Below are 17759 nucleotides of genomic sequence, written 5' to 3'. Positions count from 1 at the left end.
ACATGGAATGGAGGAATGGATGGATAGATAATGGGGTACATGGGATGGATGGATGAGACTGGGATTCATGGGGTGAATGGATGGATGGATGGACAGGGTGGTACATGGGGTGGAAGGATGGATGGACAGGGTGTACATGGGGTGGATGGATGGCTGGAAAGGAGTGTACATGGGGTGGATGGCTTGATGGAGAGGGGGTACATGAGGTGGGTGGATGGATGGATGGAAAGGAGCGTACATGGGGTGGATGGATGGATAGCTACCCATCTGTGGTATCTCACCAAACATCACCAAGTCTGCAAATGCCAGCATGTATCCCCATCCTGCTTCCCCTATTATTGCCCTAGTTTTGCGTCTCTTCTGCACCGGGCTGACTTTGCTGTCTTGCTTTGCAGTGTTGATAAACCCGCTGGTGGACAAGGACTCGGCGGAGGTGGTCGCGGTCATCCTGGTAAGTGAATGGGAGCTAGTGGGAAGGGGAGAAAGCTGGAAAGGGGCAGGCCAGAGGAACTGGCAGCCAAGACATGCTCTGGGGCCAGCCTTTGTATACGGAGGTGTCTGTGCTGCAGGATTGCACAGCCCATTGCAGAGGGGCCCCCAACTCCCCACCTACCCCCCATGTGACATAGGAACCTACGCAGTGGAACGCAGCGGCTGCTTAGCCACACACAGCACCAATACTCTGGCTTCTCTCAGCCCGGAGACCGTGGGCCTGCCACGTGCTCCCTAGCCGAGGGGGTTGGGCTTTAGCTCGGGCAGAAAGGGGGGTGATTTGCTGCCCCAGGCCCTGGGCCCGTCCCTGCAGGGGACTGACGGGCCACTTCTCCCTGTGGCCGTCAGCTGCAGGCAGAGCTTGGAGCTGATCGGTGCATGGGATGTGCCCACCGCAGGGCCCTGGGGGTGGCAGGGAGAGGGTGGCCTCCATACATGGGTGCCCAGGATTGCCCCCTGCCACGGCTGTGTCCTCACATGGGTGCCACCGGCTGAGCAGGGGTGGGGGCAGATCTCACAAAGCCTGGCCGTACAAGCGTTAGTTCCTGGGGGGCACATGGGGTGGATGGCTGCCACCGGCTTCCCACCCATCTCTGGGCTGCCCAGCTGCCGCTGCTCACAGTTAATTTTCGCAATGACCAGCCCGGGGCAGCCTGGTGGAAGCCCAGGCCTAGCGGACGTGGGAACGGAAGCTCGCTGGCTCCCTCTAGAGGTGAAGCCGGAGAACTGAGGGTGCCTTGCTCCCTGGTGCTCAGCTGCATGTGCTGCTCCCTGGCTCCCCTGTGGGCGAAGGGGTAGAATTGCGGAGGGGGCCAGTCATTTTTCCTCTATTAAATGGAACCCCGGGGCCACACCGGAGCCTGGCCGTGACCGGACAGATCAGCCCCCTGCTGGGTTAGGAACAGTCAGCGTGAATGCGCTGCCCCTTGCTGAGATCAGTCAAGGGAAAGCTAAGCTCATCAGCTATCGCTGGACCCCCGTCCTCAGCAGGGAGCACTCAGCATGGGCCCCTACCCGCTCCGCTCCCCACGGTGCCACAGCACCACGTACTGGCCAATGGGCGTGTCTCCGCTGCCCCCTCGGGGGTGCCCTGGGAGCTGCACCAGGCCCTAGACTGCAGCAGGAGATGGTAGGTGAGTGCCTTTGGAGCAGAGGCCCGTGGGTTCGATTCCTGCTTATGTCTGTGGAGTCCTGCCTGGCCGCAGGGCTGTTCTGGGTTGTAAGCTGATCCGTTTGGTGTCAACTGCTCCCGTGCGGTTAGGGGTTTGCACGCACCAGGGAGCTCCGGGCTGGCTGGTACAGGGGTGACTCAGCAATCAGCCGTGTGCCAAGCAGGCTGTTGCAATGGGTCCGGCGGGGGCCGGGAGACCGGCAGGAGGGAGCTCTTCTGAACGCTGGCGTTGAAGTGGATTCCTCCCAGCCCGAGGCGTGCGCGAAGGGGGCGGCGAGATGAAATGCAAGGTTAACGAAGAGCCCCTGTCTGCCTCTCGGCACATGCCGCCTGGGCCCGGCCCTGAAAAGGCCCCGACGCCATCGGGGAACACGGTTCCCGCTAATCAGCCCAAGGAGCAGGGAGAGAGGAGGGTTTAAGTGGATTAAGGAGCGGGACGAGCAGCAAGAGATTTTTCTCCAGCGCTTATTAAAAAGGAATTAAGATGATTAACAAGCACTGACCTTTCTCAAACTCAAGCATTGGGCCCGTCGCTGGGGAGCGCTCCCAGCCCCGCTGCTGTTCACGCGCATGGGTGTTCACGTACGTGCCATGGGCTCGCACAGATGTGACACGTTCACCCTCTCTGCCGCGCGGCACCTCTGTGCATGCGGCTCATGCGCGAGGCAGACACGCCGCCAGCGGTGGGAAGCTCCCGTGGGTTTTTCACAGGCACGAGATCCTACATATGTGATGTACATGTATGCCCTTTCACACACGCGACCCAGACTGTTCAGTTCAGGGGGACTTTGTTGGCGTGACACGCTAGACAAGCGTCACCAGCGTGTCGAAAAGAGACAAATGGCTGTCACAGGCTGGAGAGGGCTGATCCCAGTTAGCAGTGTCCATTGCTGGGAGGATGGTCGGTTACAGGGTAGTTTTAAGACAGCTCCGTAGATTTCGGACCAGCATTGTACGACAGGGCTGCCTGCAGTAGCAGGGGACCTAGGCAGTCCTGCTCAGCCCTATGCCCATCGCACCAAGCCACCTCTGCTGTCAAAGCCACCTCTGCATGGCACACTTGCGCCCTTCCCCTCTCTGTCCATCCTCAGCCCCTTTTTCCCTCCATCCCGTCCCCACCTCCCAAATGGCAGAGTTCAGATCTAGCCCCAAAGAGGCCGCACGTGCAGCTCCGTGGGGCTCCGTCCAATTTCTGCTCCCAGGAACAGGTGCTGGGTCATGTCCCTGGTCTGTCCAGCTCCTTCCACGCCACAGGCACTATGGAAATACAGTCACTGCATTCGGCGACCTGCCCTGTGCTAAAAGAGCTGCGCCAGTTTCACTAAGCTGATCTGGCATAAAACCCTAACGGAGACACACTTAAAAGGCTGTCTAAGGGCTTGGCATTGGTGCCCATCCCCGTAAAACACCAATAGCAACAGGGACACAGACGCCAATGAGTCTTCAGCTCTTCCTCCTCCTCGGAGTCAGAGCTCGGCCTGGGATATTTGCTCAGTTGCTTTCCCCACTGTATCCAGCACCCGTCCGGAGACTCCAGGGGAGGGAAGCTCCGTGGGAAGATCTGCCAATCCGAGCCACCCTAGCCCGTTCAGCGACTCTCACGCCGCACCTCTCCTCTCAAGCAGCTCACGCTCTAATTCACTAATGCCACTTCCAAGTGGCAGCCGGCCCCCCGAGAGCAGGTGATTCCGTTACTTAATGACTGATTTAGGAGAGCAAACAGCCCATTAGCTCGCTGGCGATGCCTGATTTCTCGGAGCCCTCGCTGCTTCCCATGGAAAGCGCCTGGCACCAGTTCAGCTCCTTGGAACAATGAAGAGCGAGGAGTTTTTACTGTGCCGTTCTTGGATGCCGTTCTGGCCCAGCTTGTCAATGTTGTCAGCCTCCAAGCAGTTGCTAAGAGCAAAGCGCTAATTAATTAGAGACAGTAACGAGCTAGGAGCTACACACACGCCAATCTGAAAGAGGGGGAAAGGGGATTGGAATTGAGAAGCAAAGAAAATACCCACAGCCTCTCTCTGTGTGTAACCCCATCTGTCTGCCACGCACATGCCTATGTGCTGTCACACACACGTGCATGGCAGACAGATGGTGTTACACAGACAGACACACACAGGGGCACATGTTCTAATGCATGTGCTGTAACACACAGGGGCACATGTTTTAATGCATGTGCAGGAACACACAGGGGTCCATGTTCTAACACACAAGTACTGTAACACACAGGGGCACATGTTCTAACACACACGTACTGTAACACATGGGGATCCATGTTCTAACACACACGTACTGTAACACACAGGGGCACATGTTCTAGCACACATGCTGTAACACACAGGGGTACATGTTCTAACATGCACATACTGTAATGCACAGCAGTACATGTTCTAACACACGTGCTGTAACACAGAGGGGTACATGTTTTAACATGTGCAGTAACAGGGGTACATGTTCTAAAATATATGTACTGTAACACACAGGGGCACATGTTCTAGCACACACGCTGTAACACACAGGGGTACATGTTTTAACCCATGTGCAGTAACACAGAGGGGTACATGTTCCAACAAACACGTGCTCCAACACACAAGTGCGAGTTCTACACCCCCAACTTGGCCCACAAGTGTAAGATGAGTTCCAGCTGCAAAGGTAGCACAGAACCCCAAATCCCTGTGAGTCTGGGGGTTGAGAGCTGAGGACTGCGGCTGGCTGCCCCGGGCACGCTGCAGCACAGGCAGGAGTGGAAGCTGTCTCCCCTCTGTCAGTGCCCCCGGCGTCTCTTTTCAGGTGTGCGGGTGATTGTCATTTCCCAGGTACCTAGTGTGAGCGATGGGCAGCTGGTGGGTGGCCGAGAGCCGCTACTGTGAATTGGAGGAAGAGAGCTAATGAACCCGAGCGTGTCTTACCGGGCGCCAGGGAAAACGTGATCACAAGAGACACATGGTGCAAAACTGTTGATGCATACACCGCAGTCTTGTGATCTCTCCACACACCCACGCTCTGCCACCCGTCATATATTGGGGTGAATTTACTTCTTCGCCCGGCCAACATGATGTGCCGCAGCGGCCGGCACGGGGAGCTCTGAGCCGGTTGGCAAATCACCTGTGTAGGTCAGAGCAGGATCCTGGCCCCGACGTGCCGGAGCCAAGCAGCGCCTCGCTGACTGATGCCCAGCTGGGCTCTCCGTTTGTCTCTCTGGCCTCGGGGGCAGGCGAAGCCTGGGGACTGCTAGCGCTGGCGAAAGCCAGGTGGCCGGGCAACCTCCCGCCCCATCAATCTGGGTTGCTTTGGAAAGGTTTTTGCCGATCAATTAGTCCCCAAGTGCTGCCTTGCTCCAGCACCAGTTCCCCGCAGATCCCAAGTGCTCTCCAAACACTGGTGAGTCGGCAGCAGGGAGGCGTTATGAGACCCAGCGTCTAGGCCCATCCTGGTGGCTTCGCGTAGTGCAGGTGCCTCCGCCAGCCCACCTGCGCCCGAGGGTGGAGTCCATTGAATAATATGGGGGTCCTACCACACCATCGCATGCAGCCTTTCCCGCAGGGCAGGGGGGGGATCCTGAGCGGGTCGAATCGGCCTCACCACAAGAGCTCTGTGGATTTACAGCGGCCGAGGGGCTGGGCTCCAGGCTTGTCACGGAGCTACGCCCCAGCTTCGAAACAGTCCCTTGGAGGTCCCAGGTCAGTGGGCCAGACGCCCAAGGGGACCTGCTCTTCCGTAAGGGGCAGCCACACGGAGACTGGCTTCAGCTCTCCTGCATGGCAAGGGGGCTGCTCTCACGAGCCAGTCACTGCTACAGCGAGGCCAGGCACACACCTCCTGTCCCCTGCCCTGCCCCAGGGACAGACTTAACCCTCTTGCCTCCACTGGGCAGTAATGCAAAGTACAGGAGGGAAACTGAGGCACACATCAGAATCATAAAAATAGGACAGAAGTGATCACTTCATCTGCAGGCTCGAGGTGCTGATCCAGAGCCCATTGGGGTCAAAGGAAAGCGCCTCCTTTGGATCAAGCCCCAGGGCTGCTTTTGCCCAACGAAGCGTTGCTCTCTAGTTGTCCGGCTGCTCTGCTGGCTGTCGCCCCCTAGGGGTTGAAGCTAGGAGCTGGAAATGGCAGGCTGAGCGGTTCACGCTCACCCCCTGGCTGCGCCATCAGCCGTCCTAATCCAGCGCAGTCTGGACAAGCCAGCGTGGACGGAGAGCTAGTCTCAGCCCAGCTCCCTGGCTGGGTGAAGCGCCACTTTCGGCCGTGGCTGGTGAAGCCTGAGCCCGTCTGCACTGCCGCTGGCGTCGCTGGACGGCTGAAGTCAGCGCAGCGAGACCAGCTATTACACAGCTACGGGCCTGGTCCTGCGGCTAGTGGCGCCGGCTTTGCAGCCATAAACTCCATGGATTTCCTTGGTGTTCCTCCCCATTCCCACCTGTGTGAGCGAGAGTCAAACAAGGCCCTGGGGTGGATTGAACCGGCCTGGGTGTCTATATAGTAGATGGTCCCAAGGCGAACGCGTCGGGTCCCATAGAAAACCCTCCTTCAGAGCGACTGCAACGTGCCACCGGGCTGGGAGTCAGGCTTGCTAGATTCAGGACTCCTGGATCCTGTTCCCAGCTCTGTCACTGATGCCCGGAGACACTGAGGGCAGCCGCTTCCCTGCCTCAGTTTCCCCAACGGTTGGGGGAGGATAGAAACACTGACCTACCTCCTGGGCCGGTTGGGAGGCTTAACGCATTGGTGTTCGTAAAGGCCTTTGAGACGTGTGTACAGAAGGAGCCGGGAAGGTGCAATCTGGCCTTGTCAGTGCTGTTATCAATGCTCATTAACCTCCCAGCTTAAAGGCCCGGCCCAGAGGTGGCTTTTTAATTGGCTTGCTGTTGTCTGGCTGACAGCAGTATGGCTGGCTGGACTGTTCCCGGTCTGCTGGCCGCTAGCTGTGGGCAAACGCCGTCAGTACAGTTGGTTTGAGCAGCCCGCGCCTATCCACGTTGCTGGAGGCTAGAGATGGCCCCGCGGTTCAGAGCTCTCCAGACAACAGGGTGACGTCTCCGGTGCTCCCTGCTCTCCCGTGGCCCTCAGGCAGCAGGGCCGAGCTAGAGGCACAGGTGGGTTATCTGGACCCCATGGCGTCCCCGCTGGACCTGCAGGACGGGGGTGCTAAGGGCGTGAGAGAGGCCGAGGGCAGCCGGCAGAGCAGGGCTCTGGGCGGGATAGCGCAGCGCTCTGGAGAGCTGCGTGGTGCTCTGGGAAAGGGCCGGCTCGTCAGGTGGTGCGCACCGTGCCTGCCAGCAGGGGGCACAGCTCTGCTCGTCCATTTCTGTCGCTTTCTTGTTGCCTATTGACGGTCTGTTTGCCCTGTGCAATTCTCACCCATCCGGCCCCGGTATTCCCTGACTGCTGCGTGGCGCGGGGCTGGCAGAGCTAGGCTGCTGCAGGCCTCGGCAGATCGGGGGGCGGGAGCAGGACTGGGAAGACGGGGAGGCTGCTGGTCAGCACTGAGACCCATCCCCAGAGCTGGGGGCGGGGAGACCGGGGCCGGCGGGGGTGCCCGTGTACTCACTGTCTCTCCTTGCCCCACCAGGTGTACTGCGGGCGGCTGAGCGAGTCGGACGAGCAGAACCTGCGGGCGCTAGAGAAGCATGTGAGTAACGTCGGGGCTCTCTGCCCTGCGCCTCCCCCAGCACCTGGCGGTGCCCCCGCTGGATGGGGCTACAGGCCGTCTCTGCCAGCCAGGTTGCCCAGGAGATCAGTCACACTCCTGCCTAGTGCCCCTGCTGCCCAACTCCCTGGGGCAGCCTGCCGCAGCGTCAACCAAAGGGGACTCCGGCGTTGGCACCCAGTCCTTACCCTTGGTGCCCGCGGTGGAATGGCCTGGCAGCGCGCCCTGGGGGAGGCTGGAGGGGATGATGGCAGGTTGGGGGATAAAGAGACTCAGTGACCCTTCCCCCATGGTGTGTGTGTGTGCACACACCTGTGTGCAGGGGATCTGTGTGTGTGCATGTGTGCAGGGGATCTCTGTGTGTGTGCGCACACCTGTGTGTAGGGGATCTGTGTGTGTGCGCACGTGTACAGGGGATCTGTGTGTGTGCGCGTGGGTCTGCAGGGGATCTGTGTGTGTGTGCACGTGCATGTGTGCAGGGGATCTGTGTGTGTGTGTGTGCGCGCATGTGTGCAGGGGATCTCTGTGTGTGTGTGTGTGCATGTGTGTGCGCCTGCAGGGGATCTGTGTGTGTGTGCACGTGTGTGCATCTGCAGGGGATCTTTGTGTGTGTGTGTGCGTGTGTGTGTGCAGGGATCTGTGTGTGGGCGCAGGGGATCTGTGTGTGTGCATGTGCAGAGGATTTGTGTGTGTGTGCAGGTGATCTGTGTGTGTGTGTGTGCAGAGGATCTGTGTGTGTGTGGGCGCAGGGCATCTCCGCGTGTGTAGGGGAGGTGTGCTCTGTGTGTGCCAGGGGTTTCTCTGAACAGGTATGCAAAGGGGATCTGCATTGGTGGGAGCGGGGATGTGCTGGGGTGGGATCTGTGTCTGTCTGCAGGAGGGGGCCTCCCTTCCCGTCTGCTGCCCCTGGGTTAGAAGCCTCCCTTTGCTGTGCCTGGAATGAGAATCATTCCAAGCCATGGCGGGGGGCTGTGTGAGAGAGCAGTAGCCGAGGGAATGGCACCAGACAAACCTCAATACTCCAGGCTCCCCTTGGCTCAGCAGGGCTGGCCTGGAAATTTCACCCGCCAGCCCGGCTTTGCGGAGAGCTCCCGGCTCCTTCATCTGCCCCTGCCGGTCACAGCAGCAAAGCCAGATCCAGAGGGAGCAGGAGCCGCCCCCCCTCCCCGTCCCCGTTCTGAACCATTTGTCAGGGATGGAGAACCCACCATGACGACTTCCCAAGGGGCGCGGGGGACTCTCCGTCCCTGGCCATGTTTCAATCACGATGGGACGGTTCTCTAGATCTGCTCTAGGAATTATGGGGGCAGGATCACACAGGTCCCTTCTGGCTCTGGAATCGAGGAACCCTGGGGGCGTCCGGCTCCAGAGCTCGGCGCCCGCCTCCGCGGTGAAGCCTTGATTCGGAGTTTGCTCCTGTGGCTCTCCCAGGCGCTCGCGTGGCAGACGGACGAGGCCTGGCTGCGTCGCACGGAGACCTGTTCCCACCCCAACCTCACCTCACGCCAGGGAAGGGACCCAGCTGCCTGGGACATCTGAACTGACATGCAAAGGGGGCGCTGAGATCGCAGGGTTTTCTGAGCCGCTGAGTGGATCAGACCGACGGCAGCTGGGGAAGGGCCAGGAGCCAGTTACCGCGCCCACCCGTCAACGTCATAGTGACGAGACGGGCCTGATCCAAGCTGCGCTGACGTCAGTGGGACCGTTGCCACTGATTTCACTGGGCTAATCCTGTCCTGCTGCGCTGGCCCAGACGGGCTCTGCCGAGTGAGTCTCCAACCCCACCTGGCCTCGGCTGAAACCTCCCTGAGGCGTGGCTCACGGCTGGGAAGCGCGAGGACACCTCCTCAGGAAGAGAAAAGTGGAGCTGCTACGTGGTGTCACCACTTCAGCGCAGAGCGAGGAGAAACGCCTGCTCCGGGATGGATGAGCTGCTAGTTGGTCGAGTGCTTTACGACCCTCGGGACAGAAGATCCCACGTATATGGAAGATATATTTGTTATAACAGTCCCTTGCCTTTCTCTGCTCCCGCCGTCTGGGGATCTCCGAGCACTTTAACGGCATTAAATCAGTCAGTTAGTAGAGGCCCCAGCTGAGATCGGGTCCGCTTGCGCTGGGTTCTGCCCAGACACGGCGTGAGAGGTGGGCCCTGCCCCATACAGCTTAAAATAGACACGGGCAGCCAAGAGTGGGAGGAAGGAGACATTAGTGTCCCTGAACGCACAGAGGGATGAAGAGACGGAGTTCATAAAGCTTCCCTCCTGCTGACCAGGCCCGTTTTTAATCTTTTCCCCAATTATTTCTGACGAAACCTGAAAAACAAAACCCTTTTTGCTTCCCTGCCCCCTCCCCCTCTACTGTCAGTGTCAAAAGGGACAAAGGGGAAGGAAGTGGGGGGAGGGACAGAAAAAGGGGCTGAGCACAAACAACGGTGAAATTAACGTGGTCGCACACGTTTTTGGAATAAAGGACGAATGGTTCTTTTTGGAGCCTGCGGAGCTAAGCGGATTGTGAGGTTTTAGGAAGAACGCTTGAGCCCTTTGCAGCCGACTGGCAGTGACTGCCCTCCAGCCCTGGTGGCACCGGCATGGGCACTGGGAGTGGCATGGGTTGAGCTGGATCCCTGCGTAGTTCCTAGTGGTCGCGGTGGGTGGCGTCACGGCGTCTAGGGAGACACCGGTTTTTTTCAGCCTTCATTCCCACGATCGAGGAGCCGGGGCCGAGCACCAGAGAAAAGCCAGCTCTCGGCAAGCCTTCTCCAGAGTGGGACGCTGATCGCCGCACGTCACCAGCTGTTTGCCAGCGGTGCCGCGGCTAGCTCTCGGGCTAGTGGGAGAAAAGCAGCGCCGTTCGTTCAGGAGCCAGAGCCCCTGCCACTCTCGGGGGAACCAGGATAATATGAAAATCAATACGGTCTTGTCGGGGCAATTAAGGCGGCTGAGTAAGTGCTGGAGAGACCCGGCAAGATTCAATACACACCGTGTGCAGCACGCGGCCGTAGCTGGGAGTTTGGTTAGATCTGGCCTGTCTGTGCACCGCTGCCCTCTGCTGCATCGACGGGGAACTGCTCCGTTACATGTCATCCGAGCCCCCCCCCCCCCCGCGATCTTTAATGCGCTTATCCTCACGCGCCCCTCGGGGGCAGGGCTGTGATCCGCTTTGTACAGAGGGGGAACTGAGGCACAGGGAGGCTAAGTGACTTGCCCAAGGTCCCACAGCGTGTCCGTATCAGAGCCCTCCTCTCTTGAGCAAATCGCTAGGCCTCTGCTCCCCATCGGCTGGAATGGGAATAAAGAGCCTTCCTTTGTCTGTTTAGCTTGTGAGCTCTCCCGGGCAGGGCCCATGTTGGATCTAGCTAGGTGCAGACAGCGCCCCAGTGTGTGTCTGTCTGCTGTGATCTGCAACTTCGCCTGGCTGAGAAGAGAAACTCAAAGGGCCGGTGCCTGTTTTTTCACTGGGCTCCTTTCTCCCAGCCCGCAAATTCCTCAGCAGCCCAGCTGCACCGCGAGTGTAGTTGTACAGAGCCAATCAGCCAGGGCTGCGACACTTATTACCACCTCCACCATTCCTCGTGCCTAACTCAGGAGATCCCCTGCTCCCCTGGGCACAACGGAAATCTAATTTCTGCAACTAGGTGCTTCCAAGAGTAACTTCTTCCTACGCTCCGGGCAAGCGGAGAGCCGCACTGCCGCTTTGCCACAGTGAATCTTCAAGCATCTCCCTCCTGGTACTGACTCACCGCAGGATGCAACTCTGTACGGTGCTGCTCTCTGAGCCCTGGAGGATCATTTTAATCCTCGACTCAATGTTGGTGCTGAGCATCGCAGGTCCTATTCCCGTGTATGGATGCCTCACGAGGCCACCGACCTCGGCGTAGCTGCCTTGCCTGAGTCACGAGCAACCTGTGAATTTGCCACTTGCGCAGATGAAATGATCAGGGGTCAGACTGTCCGGGAGACGACTGGTTCCAAGGATCCTGAACGACTCCTCGTGATTAAAAGCCTTTGCCTTGGAGAAAACCCGCGAAACCGTCCGACGGGTGGAAAGCGCCATCCACGGTGCTATGTCACCATCCGCGGCACCGGATGTCTCCCAGCCTGCGCAGGCGAATGCAGTCCCATACGAGACTGCAACCTGCAAAGCTCCTAAGTCCATAGGCGCCGGCTCCGCGGGTGCTCTGGGGCTGGAGCACCCACGGAAAAAAAACAGTGGGTGCTCAGCACCCACCGGCGGCCCCGCTGATTAACTCCTCCCCCGCCCCCCAGCGCCTCCTACCCGCCGCAGATCAGCTGTTCAGTGGCATGCAAGAGGTGCTGGGACGGGAGGGGAAGGAGTGAGGGTGTGGCGCATTCCAGGAAGGGGGCAGAACGGGGCAGGAAGAGGTGGGGTGGGGGCGGGAAAAGGTGGGGTGGGGTTGGGGCCTTAGGGGAAGGGGGGAGTGGGGGCGGGGCCTGGGGTGGAGCACCCCTGGGGAAATGAGAAAGCCAGCGCTGGTGCCTAAGTCTACCTCTACGGTGCCTTTACCCTCCCCCACACCACATTGCTCCCCGAGCTGCAGACGCGGTGACCCTGGAGACAAGGCAGACGTTTAAGTGTGCCCTGCCGAGAAATCAGCGTGCAACCCAAAAGGACACTTGGCTGAAGTCTGTCGTCCATCTTCTTTCTGGAGCTCTCACAGGTAAAGATGGTGGCAAACTGAATCCCCACAGGGACAGGAGATCACCCCCATCATGGCCACAGGTGAGTCGAGGGTCAGGAGGCAGGAACGTTACCGGATTCTGGTTCACCCGCCTTGCTCTATAATTGCCAACCGGTTCTACGCCGTACCACAGTCGAACCTCAGCGGTACGGACACCGTGGGAATGGAGGTTGCCCGTAACTCTGAAATGTTCGTAACTCTCAACAAAGCACAGTTCGGGCCCCGGATCCAGCAGCTGACACTCCAGGCCGCGCTTCAGCAGCAGCTGAGCTCCCTACTCAGTGCCAGCATGACGTTGCAAGCTTATCCCCCTCCTGGTGTGTGTGTGTGTGTGTGTTTGAAAACAGCGTGTCCCCCTCCAGGCCGGGGCATGGGGGAGGTGTGAAAGCAGTGCAGACCCCAGCGCTGCTCCTGCTCTCCTGGCTCCAGGGCTGACAGGCCCAGCCTCATGCTGTAAGAGGCTGCCCCACGCGTGGGGGTGGGGACAGGCAGCCCAGATGTGCCTACCTTTAAGATGCAATACAGGCATAGTACATTATTTGCTATTTTTTTTTTGTCTCTGCTGCTGCCTGATTGGTTACTTCCAGTTTCACTTGGTGTCCAGTTGACCAGTCAGTCCGTAACTCTGGTGTTCATATCTTTGAGGTTCTGCTGTGTTTGCCAGCTCCCAACCTCAGTTGCAGCCTCCCGACCGCTATCCCGGAGGGTATGGTGGATCTCCCATCCCCATCAATGGCTAGTTTACAGCTGCCCTCGTGTGCAAAGGCTGTAATGTCCAAGGGAAAAGCTATGAAGCCCAAAAGGGAGTTTCTATTTTAGGAGGGAATCATCAAAAGGATCTTCAGAGGATATTAGATCCCAGCTGCACAGAATCTGTCCTGCAAACTGAGGATAGGCCATAACCAGGAATCGTCTCTGATTTTTCAGTAGTTTTCACCGCAGATGTTGGTACAAGCACAAGATCCCGCCAAAAAACAGTATGGTGCCTGTGCAAGATAAAGTGCTAAACATGCCAATTGCACGGAGACAACCGCTCAAGGAGGAGATTCTGAAACCATGTAAAGCGGGTATCATTGAACCGGCTGATTCGTCAGAACGGGTTTCTTTCTCCTGTCGTTCTTGCCAGGAAGCCTCATGGTGCCGTCTGCATGTGTATGGACTTGAGAGATCTAAACTCCAACATTGTTGTGGATTGTCCTGCTCTTCCCAACATCAGTGAAACACCGCACACCTTGAAGGAGGCATGAGTCTTTATGACCCTTGATTTGTCACTCCATGAGGTTCGTTCCAATTCCAGTGGATGTCATTTGGGTTCGCCTCGGCAGCGACTGTATTCCAGAGAATGTGTGGCATTTTTGGAGAGAGAAGGGATGGTACTTACTTCCTAGATGACTTTGGAAGATGAATCCGAACATGATGTCCTCCTAAAAGGGGTTCTAGAAAAACTTCAAAGACACGGACTTACCGGCAGCAAGAAGAAATGTCAGTTCCGTACTGACTCAGTGACATATACAGGACATACAATCTCTCGGAACAGCATACCACCAAAACCAAACTTGGTGAAAGCCATTTGTGATGCACCAGAGCCTAAAATCAAGAACAAACTTTGGTCCTTCTTCGGATTGTGCAAATACTATTCAAAGTTTGCACTGTACAGCAATTTGCTGTGAAAGTAGTTCCTTTGCGCCATCTCCTGGAAAAGGATGTGAAGTTTGAATGGGATGGAGAGTGCAAGAGCAACTTTAACGAGATAAATCATGCAATTTCCAGCAGTCTGGCTCTTAGAAGCAAACGATTGTCACAACAGGTGCTTGTGAGTTCTTGGTACTGTCTTGACTCAGCTAAAAAACGGATGAGAAGTCACGACTGCATTCACCTCCAGAGCCCTGACGGATCCAGAAAAATCATATTCCGTCATTGAGCAAGAAGCTCTGGCATGTTTCTGGGCAGTAAGACATTTCAGAACCTACCCGTGGGGTCGGAAATTTATCTGAATATCTGATCACAAACCTCTTTCAGCTTTACTCACCATGCAAGGTTCTGGTTGAACTCTAAGAATTGCCAAAGGGACTTTGATTTCCAGACAGTATGTCTTCCAGGAGCCAAGAACTCCACTGCAGATTGTTTCTCTCGCCTGCCCTGATCATGAGGGTTGTGACGAACTGAGACTGTTCTTACTGTGGTCTGTGAATGCTGACAGGGGAGTGTGGCTGGGATGGTCTACATTGGGGGATGGGAGACTGACTGAAAATACCTGAGCCTGTAACATGAGAACCCAGGAGGGGGCTGGGGCGAGGTGACACCTTTGCCCGGGAAACTGAACAAAGGCTGTGGGAGGGGTCGCTGAAGGCAGAGTCTCAGAAGCTGGCTAGTGACCTTGGCTGGAAGGCAGACAGGGCTCTGATCCCCTAAGGGGGCTAGGGTGCCCGGGGACCCCAAGATGAACCTAACTGAGGGGGTCCTGTTGTCTGCGCCTGTAAGACCTGTCTTGGACTGCATTCCTGTCGTCTAAATAAACCTTCTGCTTTACTGGCTGGCTGAGAGTCATGGTGAATCGCAGGACGCCGGGGGTGCAGGGCCCTGAGTCCCCCCATACTCCGTGACAACTGGTGGCAGCGGTGGGATCTACTGCACCCCGTGGACGGCGCTTCCTGCAGTAAGTGACTGGGGAGAAGTAAAGCGAAGGGGGATTGACGGGGACCAGGCGTGCTGAAGAGTCAGAGAGAGACGGTTATCACCCCTGGGAGTGTGTGACCAGCGAGAAGGACTTTTGCAGTAACAGGGTTCCCCGGGGGATTGCAGTGAGTGGTCCCAGGGGCAGAGGAGTCTGCAGCTCGACCCTGGCAGAGAGGTGGTGACCTCGAGAAGGGCTGGACACTAGGGGTCTCCCTGGAGACGGTGGGGAGCGGTGAGCACACAGGCCTGTGAGTGGCGAGCAGGAAGATGTATGCCAAGAGGCTTAAGAGCGACCTGGTGGAGCTGTGCAAGCAGAGGGGGGTGCGCAGTGGGAGGCTCACCAAAGAACAGCTCATTGCCCAGCTGGAGAAGGGAGATCGCGCAAATGAACTGATCCCTGTCTCTGAGGGAAGCAGCCTGGCAGATGCAGCGCAGGCCCCAGTGTTTGTCCCAGCTGGGAGTGGTCAGCCGGCTGCTGAGGGCTTCCAGAGACCCCTCCTTCCTATGCCTAGGGGAAGGGTGGGGAGGAGCCCAGCAAATACCGAGGGCGCAGTGACCCCCCCCCGGCCAGCAGGGGATCCTCCCGGCCACACTCGCCGGCCAGCAGGGGATCCTCCCGGCCGCGCGTGGCATCCGTGGAGCGGAATGGGCTGGAATGGGAGAAAGAGCTAAAACTGAGAGAGCTGGAGGATCGTGAACACCAGAGACAGCATGAAGAGAGACAGAGGCATCATGAACGGGAGGAGAATGAGAGACAGAGGCAGCATGAAGAGAGAGAGAGGCTGAGGCATCATGAACTGGAACTGGCGAGGCTGAAGGGCCGCGCGACCCTGGCTGCGGTGAGTGAGGGGGGACCCAGGACTGCACGGAGCTTTGATAAGTGCATCCTGGCCCCACGTAAGGAGGGGGAGGACATGGATGACTTCCTGGATGCCTTTGAGACGGCCTGTGAGCTACACCAGGTTGATCCTGCGGACAGACTCCGGGTTCTCACCCCCTTACTGGACCCCAAATCAGTGGCATTGTACCGCCAACTGGAAGAGGCGGAGAAAGGGAACTACGAACTATTCAAAAAGGCCCTGCTACGTGAGTTTGGGCTGACTTCTGAGATGTACCGGGAAAGGTTCCGGAGTCAGGATAAAACCCCTGAGATCTCATACGTGCAACTAGCCGTCCGCATGGAAGGATACGCCAGCAAGTGGGCTGATGGGGCCCAGACAAAGGAGGACCTGGTTAAACTGCTGGTATTGGAGCAACTGTATGAGCGGTGCCCATCCGACCTGAGGCTGTGGTTGGTGGACAAAAAACCAGAGAACCCGCGACATGCAGGCCGGCTGGCCGATGAGTTTGTGAAGAGCCGGTCAGGGGCTGGCAGGGAAGAGTCCCAAAGGAGCAGGCCCGCTGCGATGCAGAGAGAGAGTCACCCGGGTACCTCCCAAAAGGGGAATGTGGGGAATCCCCTCCCATGGGGAATGCCCAGGGTCAGGGACAACCGACCGGCTCGAGGGGACACATGGGACATGGTCTGCTATCACTGTGACCAGAGAGGTCACATACGGGCCCAGTGCCCCAGACTCAGGGACAGACTGAGCAGACCAGACCCACAGAGGGTTGACTGGGTAGAGACCCAGCCGGGCGAGAGGCGGCACTCCCAGGGAAGGGGGGCTGGCAGAATACCACCTGCTAAGGAGGAAGGAGAGCTCCAGGCCAGCTCCTCTGGGGGGCTGGATGCTCCAGACTCAGGGTTTTTGGTTTATACGGTGGGCGCGGGGCGGTCCCTCCGGAGAGAGTACCTTGTTCCCCTGGAGGTGGATGGGAGGAAGGTCGATGGATACTGGGATACGGGCGCAGAGATGACACTGGTCCGGCCCGAGGTGGTGGCCTCAGGTCGGATGGTGCCCAACACCTTCCTGACTCTGACGGGGGTGGGTGGGACCCCATTCAAGGTACCTGTGGCGAGGGTACGCCTGAAGTGGGGGCCCAAGGAGGGCCCCAAGGACGTGGGGGTACACCCGTATTTGCCCACTGAGGTGTTGATGGGGGGGGACCTGGAGGACTGGCCAAGCAACCCCCAGAATGCACTGGTTGTGACCCGCAGTCAGAGCCGGCGAGGAGCACTGCGCCCTGACCTTGGGGAGGGTGCCTTGCCCGAGGCGCAGGACCCTAACCTGGTGGGGAGGGAACACCCAGGGACACGGCTCAGGGAGGCTGCGGCCTCAGACCCAGCCGGCGGGAGGGAGAAGGTGGCCATCCCTGTCCCAGCTGCTGAGTTCCAGGCCGAGGTGCAGAAAGATCCCTCCTTGCGGAAGATAAGGGACCTGGCCGACCTCAGTGCGGTACAGACCATGGGGAGAGGTGGCCGGAAAAGGTTCCTGTGGGAGAAGGGGTTCCTGTACCGAGAATGGGCTCCCCCAGGGAAAATGGAGTCAGGGGGGATCAGGAGGCAGCTGGTGGTACCCCAGAAGTATCGCCGCCAGCTGCTGTACCGGGCCCATGACATTCCCCTCTCAGGGCACCAGGAAACCTGGCGTACCCAGCAGAGGCTGCTATGGAGCTTTTACTGGCCTGGGGTCTTTGTTACTGTCCGGCAGTACTGCCGATCCTGTGACCCCTGTCAGAGGGGGAGGAAGGCCCGGGACAAGGGGAAAACGGCTTTAGGACCCTTGCCCAGCATAGAGGAGCCTTTCCGGAGGGTGGCCAAGGTTAAAAGGGGGGCTCTGAACCAAGAGAGCCCGAAGCACAGACCTCCAGACTGGAGCGCTGGGAGAAGACCCCAGCCCAGTTGGAACCCCAGGGGTATTGGGGTGGGAAAAGGGCACAGGCCGCATAACCCTTCCCACATGCGAACTGCGAATGCCCTCGAGCACCCCCGACCTAAGGGGGGGCGTGAAACTGGAGGGGCCTGGTGTAATTCTCACCAAGGAATGGGAGGGATGCTGGGGCATCCATGGGAACGGGGGTAGGTTCGAACTTCCCCGGGTCACTGGCTGAAGTGACCCCGCTCAGTTCGGTCTCGAAGGGGGGAGATGTGACGAACTGAGACTGTTCTTACTGTGGTCTGTGAATGCTGACAG

At 58.3% G+C, this 17759-nt stretch overlaps 1 protein-coding gene across 1 annotated transcript in view; it reads left to right on the top strand.

Moving 5' to 3' along the window:
• Window positions 1-17759, top strand: part of PDE2A (phosphodiesterase 2A) — a 378660-nt gene that overhangs the window by 311620 nt on the left and 49281 nt on the right. Inside the window, exons 9-10 of the mRNA XM_026658352.2 lie at window positions 396-451; window positions 7233-7292. Of these exons, the coding sequence (XP_026514137.1) occupies window positions 396-451; window positions 7233-7292 (116 nt within the window). The remainder of the gene's footprint in view (window positions 1-395; window positions 452-7232; window positions 7293-17759) is intronic.

This window comes from Terrapene carolina, unplaced genomic scaffold (assembly GCF_002925995.2).
Source record: "Terrapene carolina triunguis isolate 2854851 unplaced genomic scaffold, T_m_triunguis-2.0 Scaffold430, whole genome shotgun sequence".
In the NCBI taxonomy this organism is placed as follows: Eukaryota; Metazoa; Chordata; order Testudines; family Emydidae; genus Terrapene; species Terrapene triunguis.
Note: the sequence above shows the minus strand (reverse complement) of the source record. Positions and strands in the feature narration are given on the sequence as shown.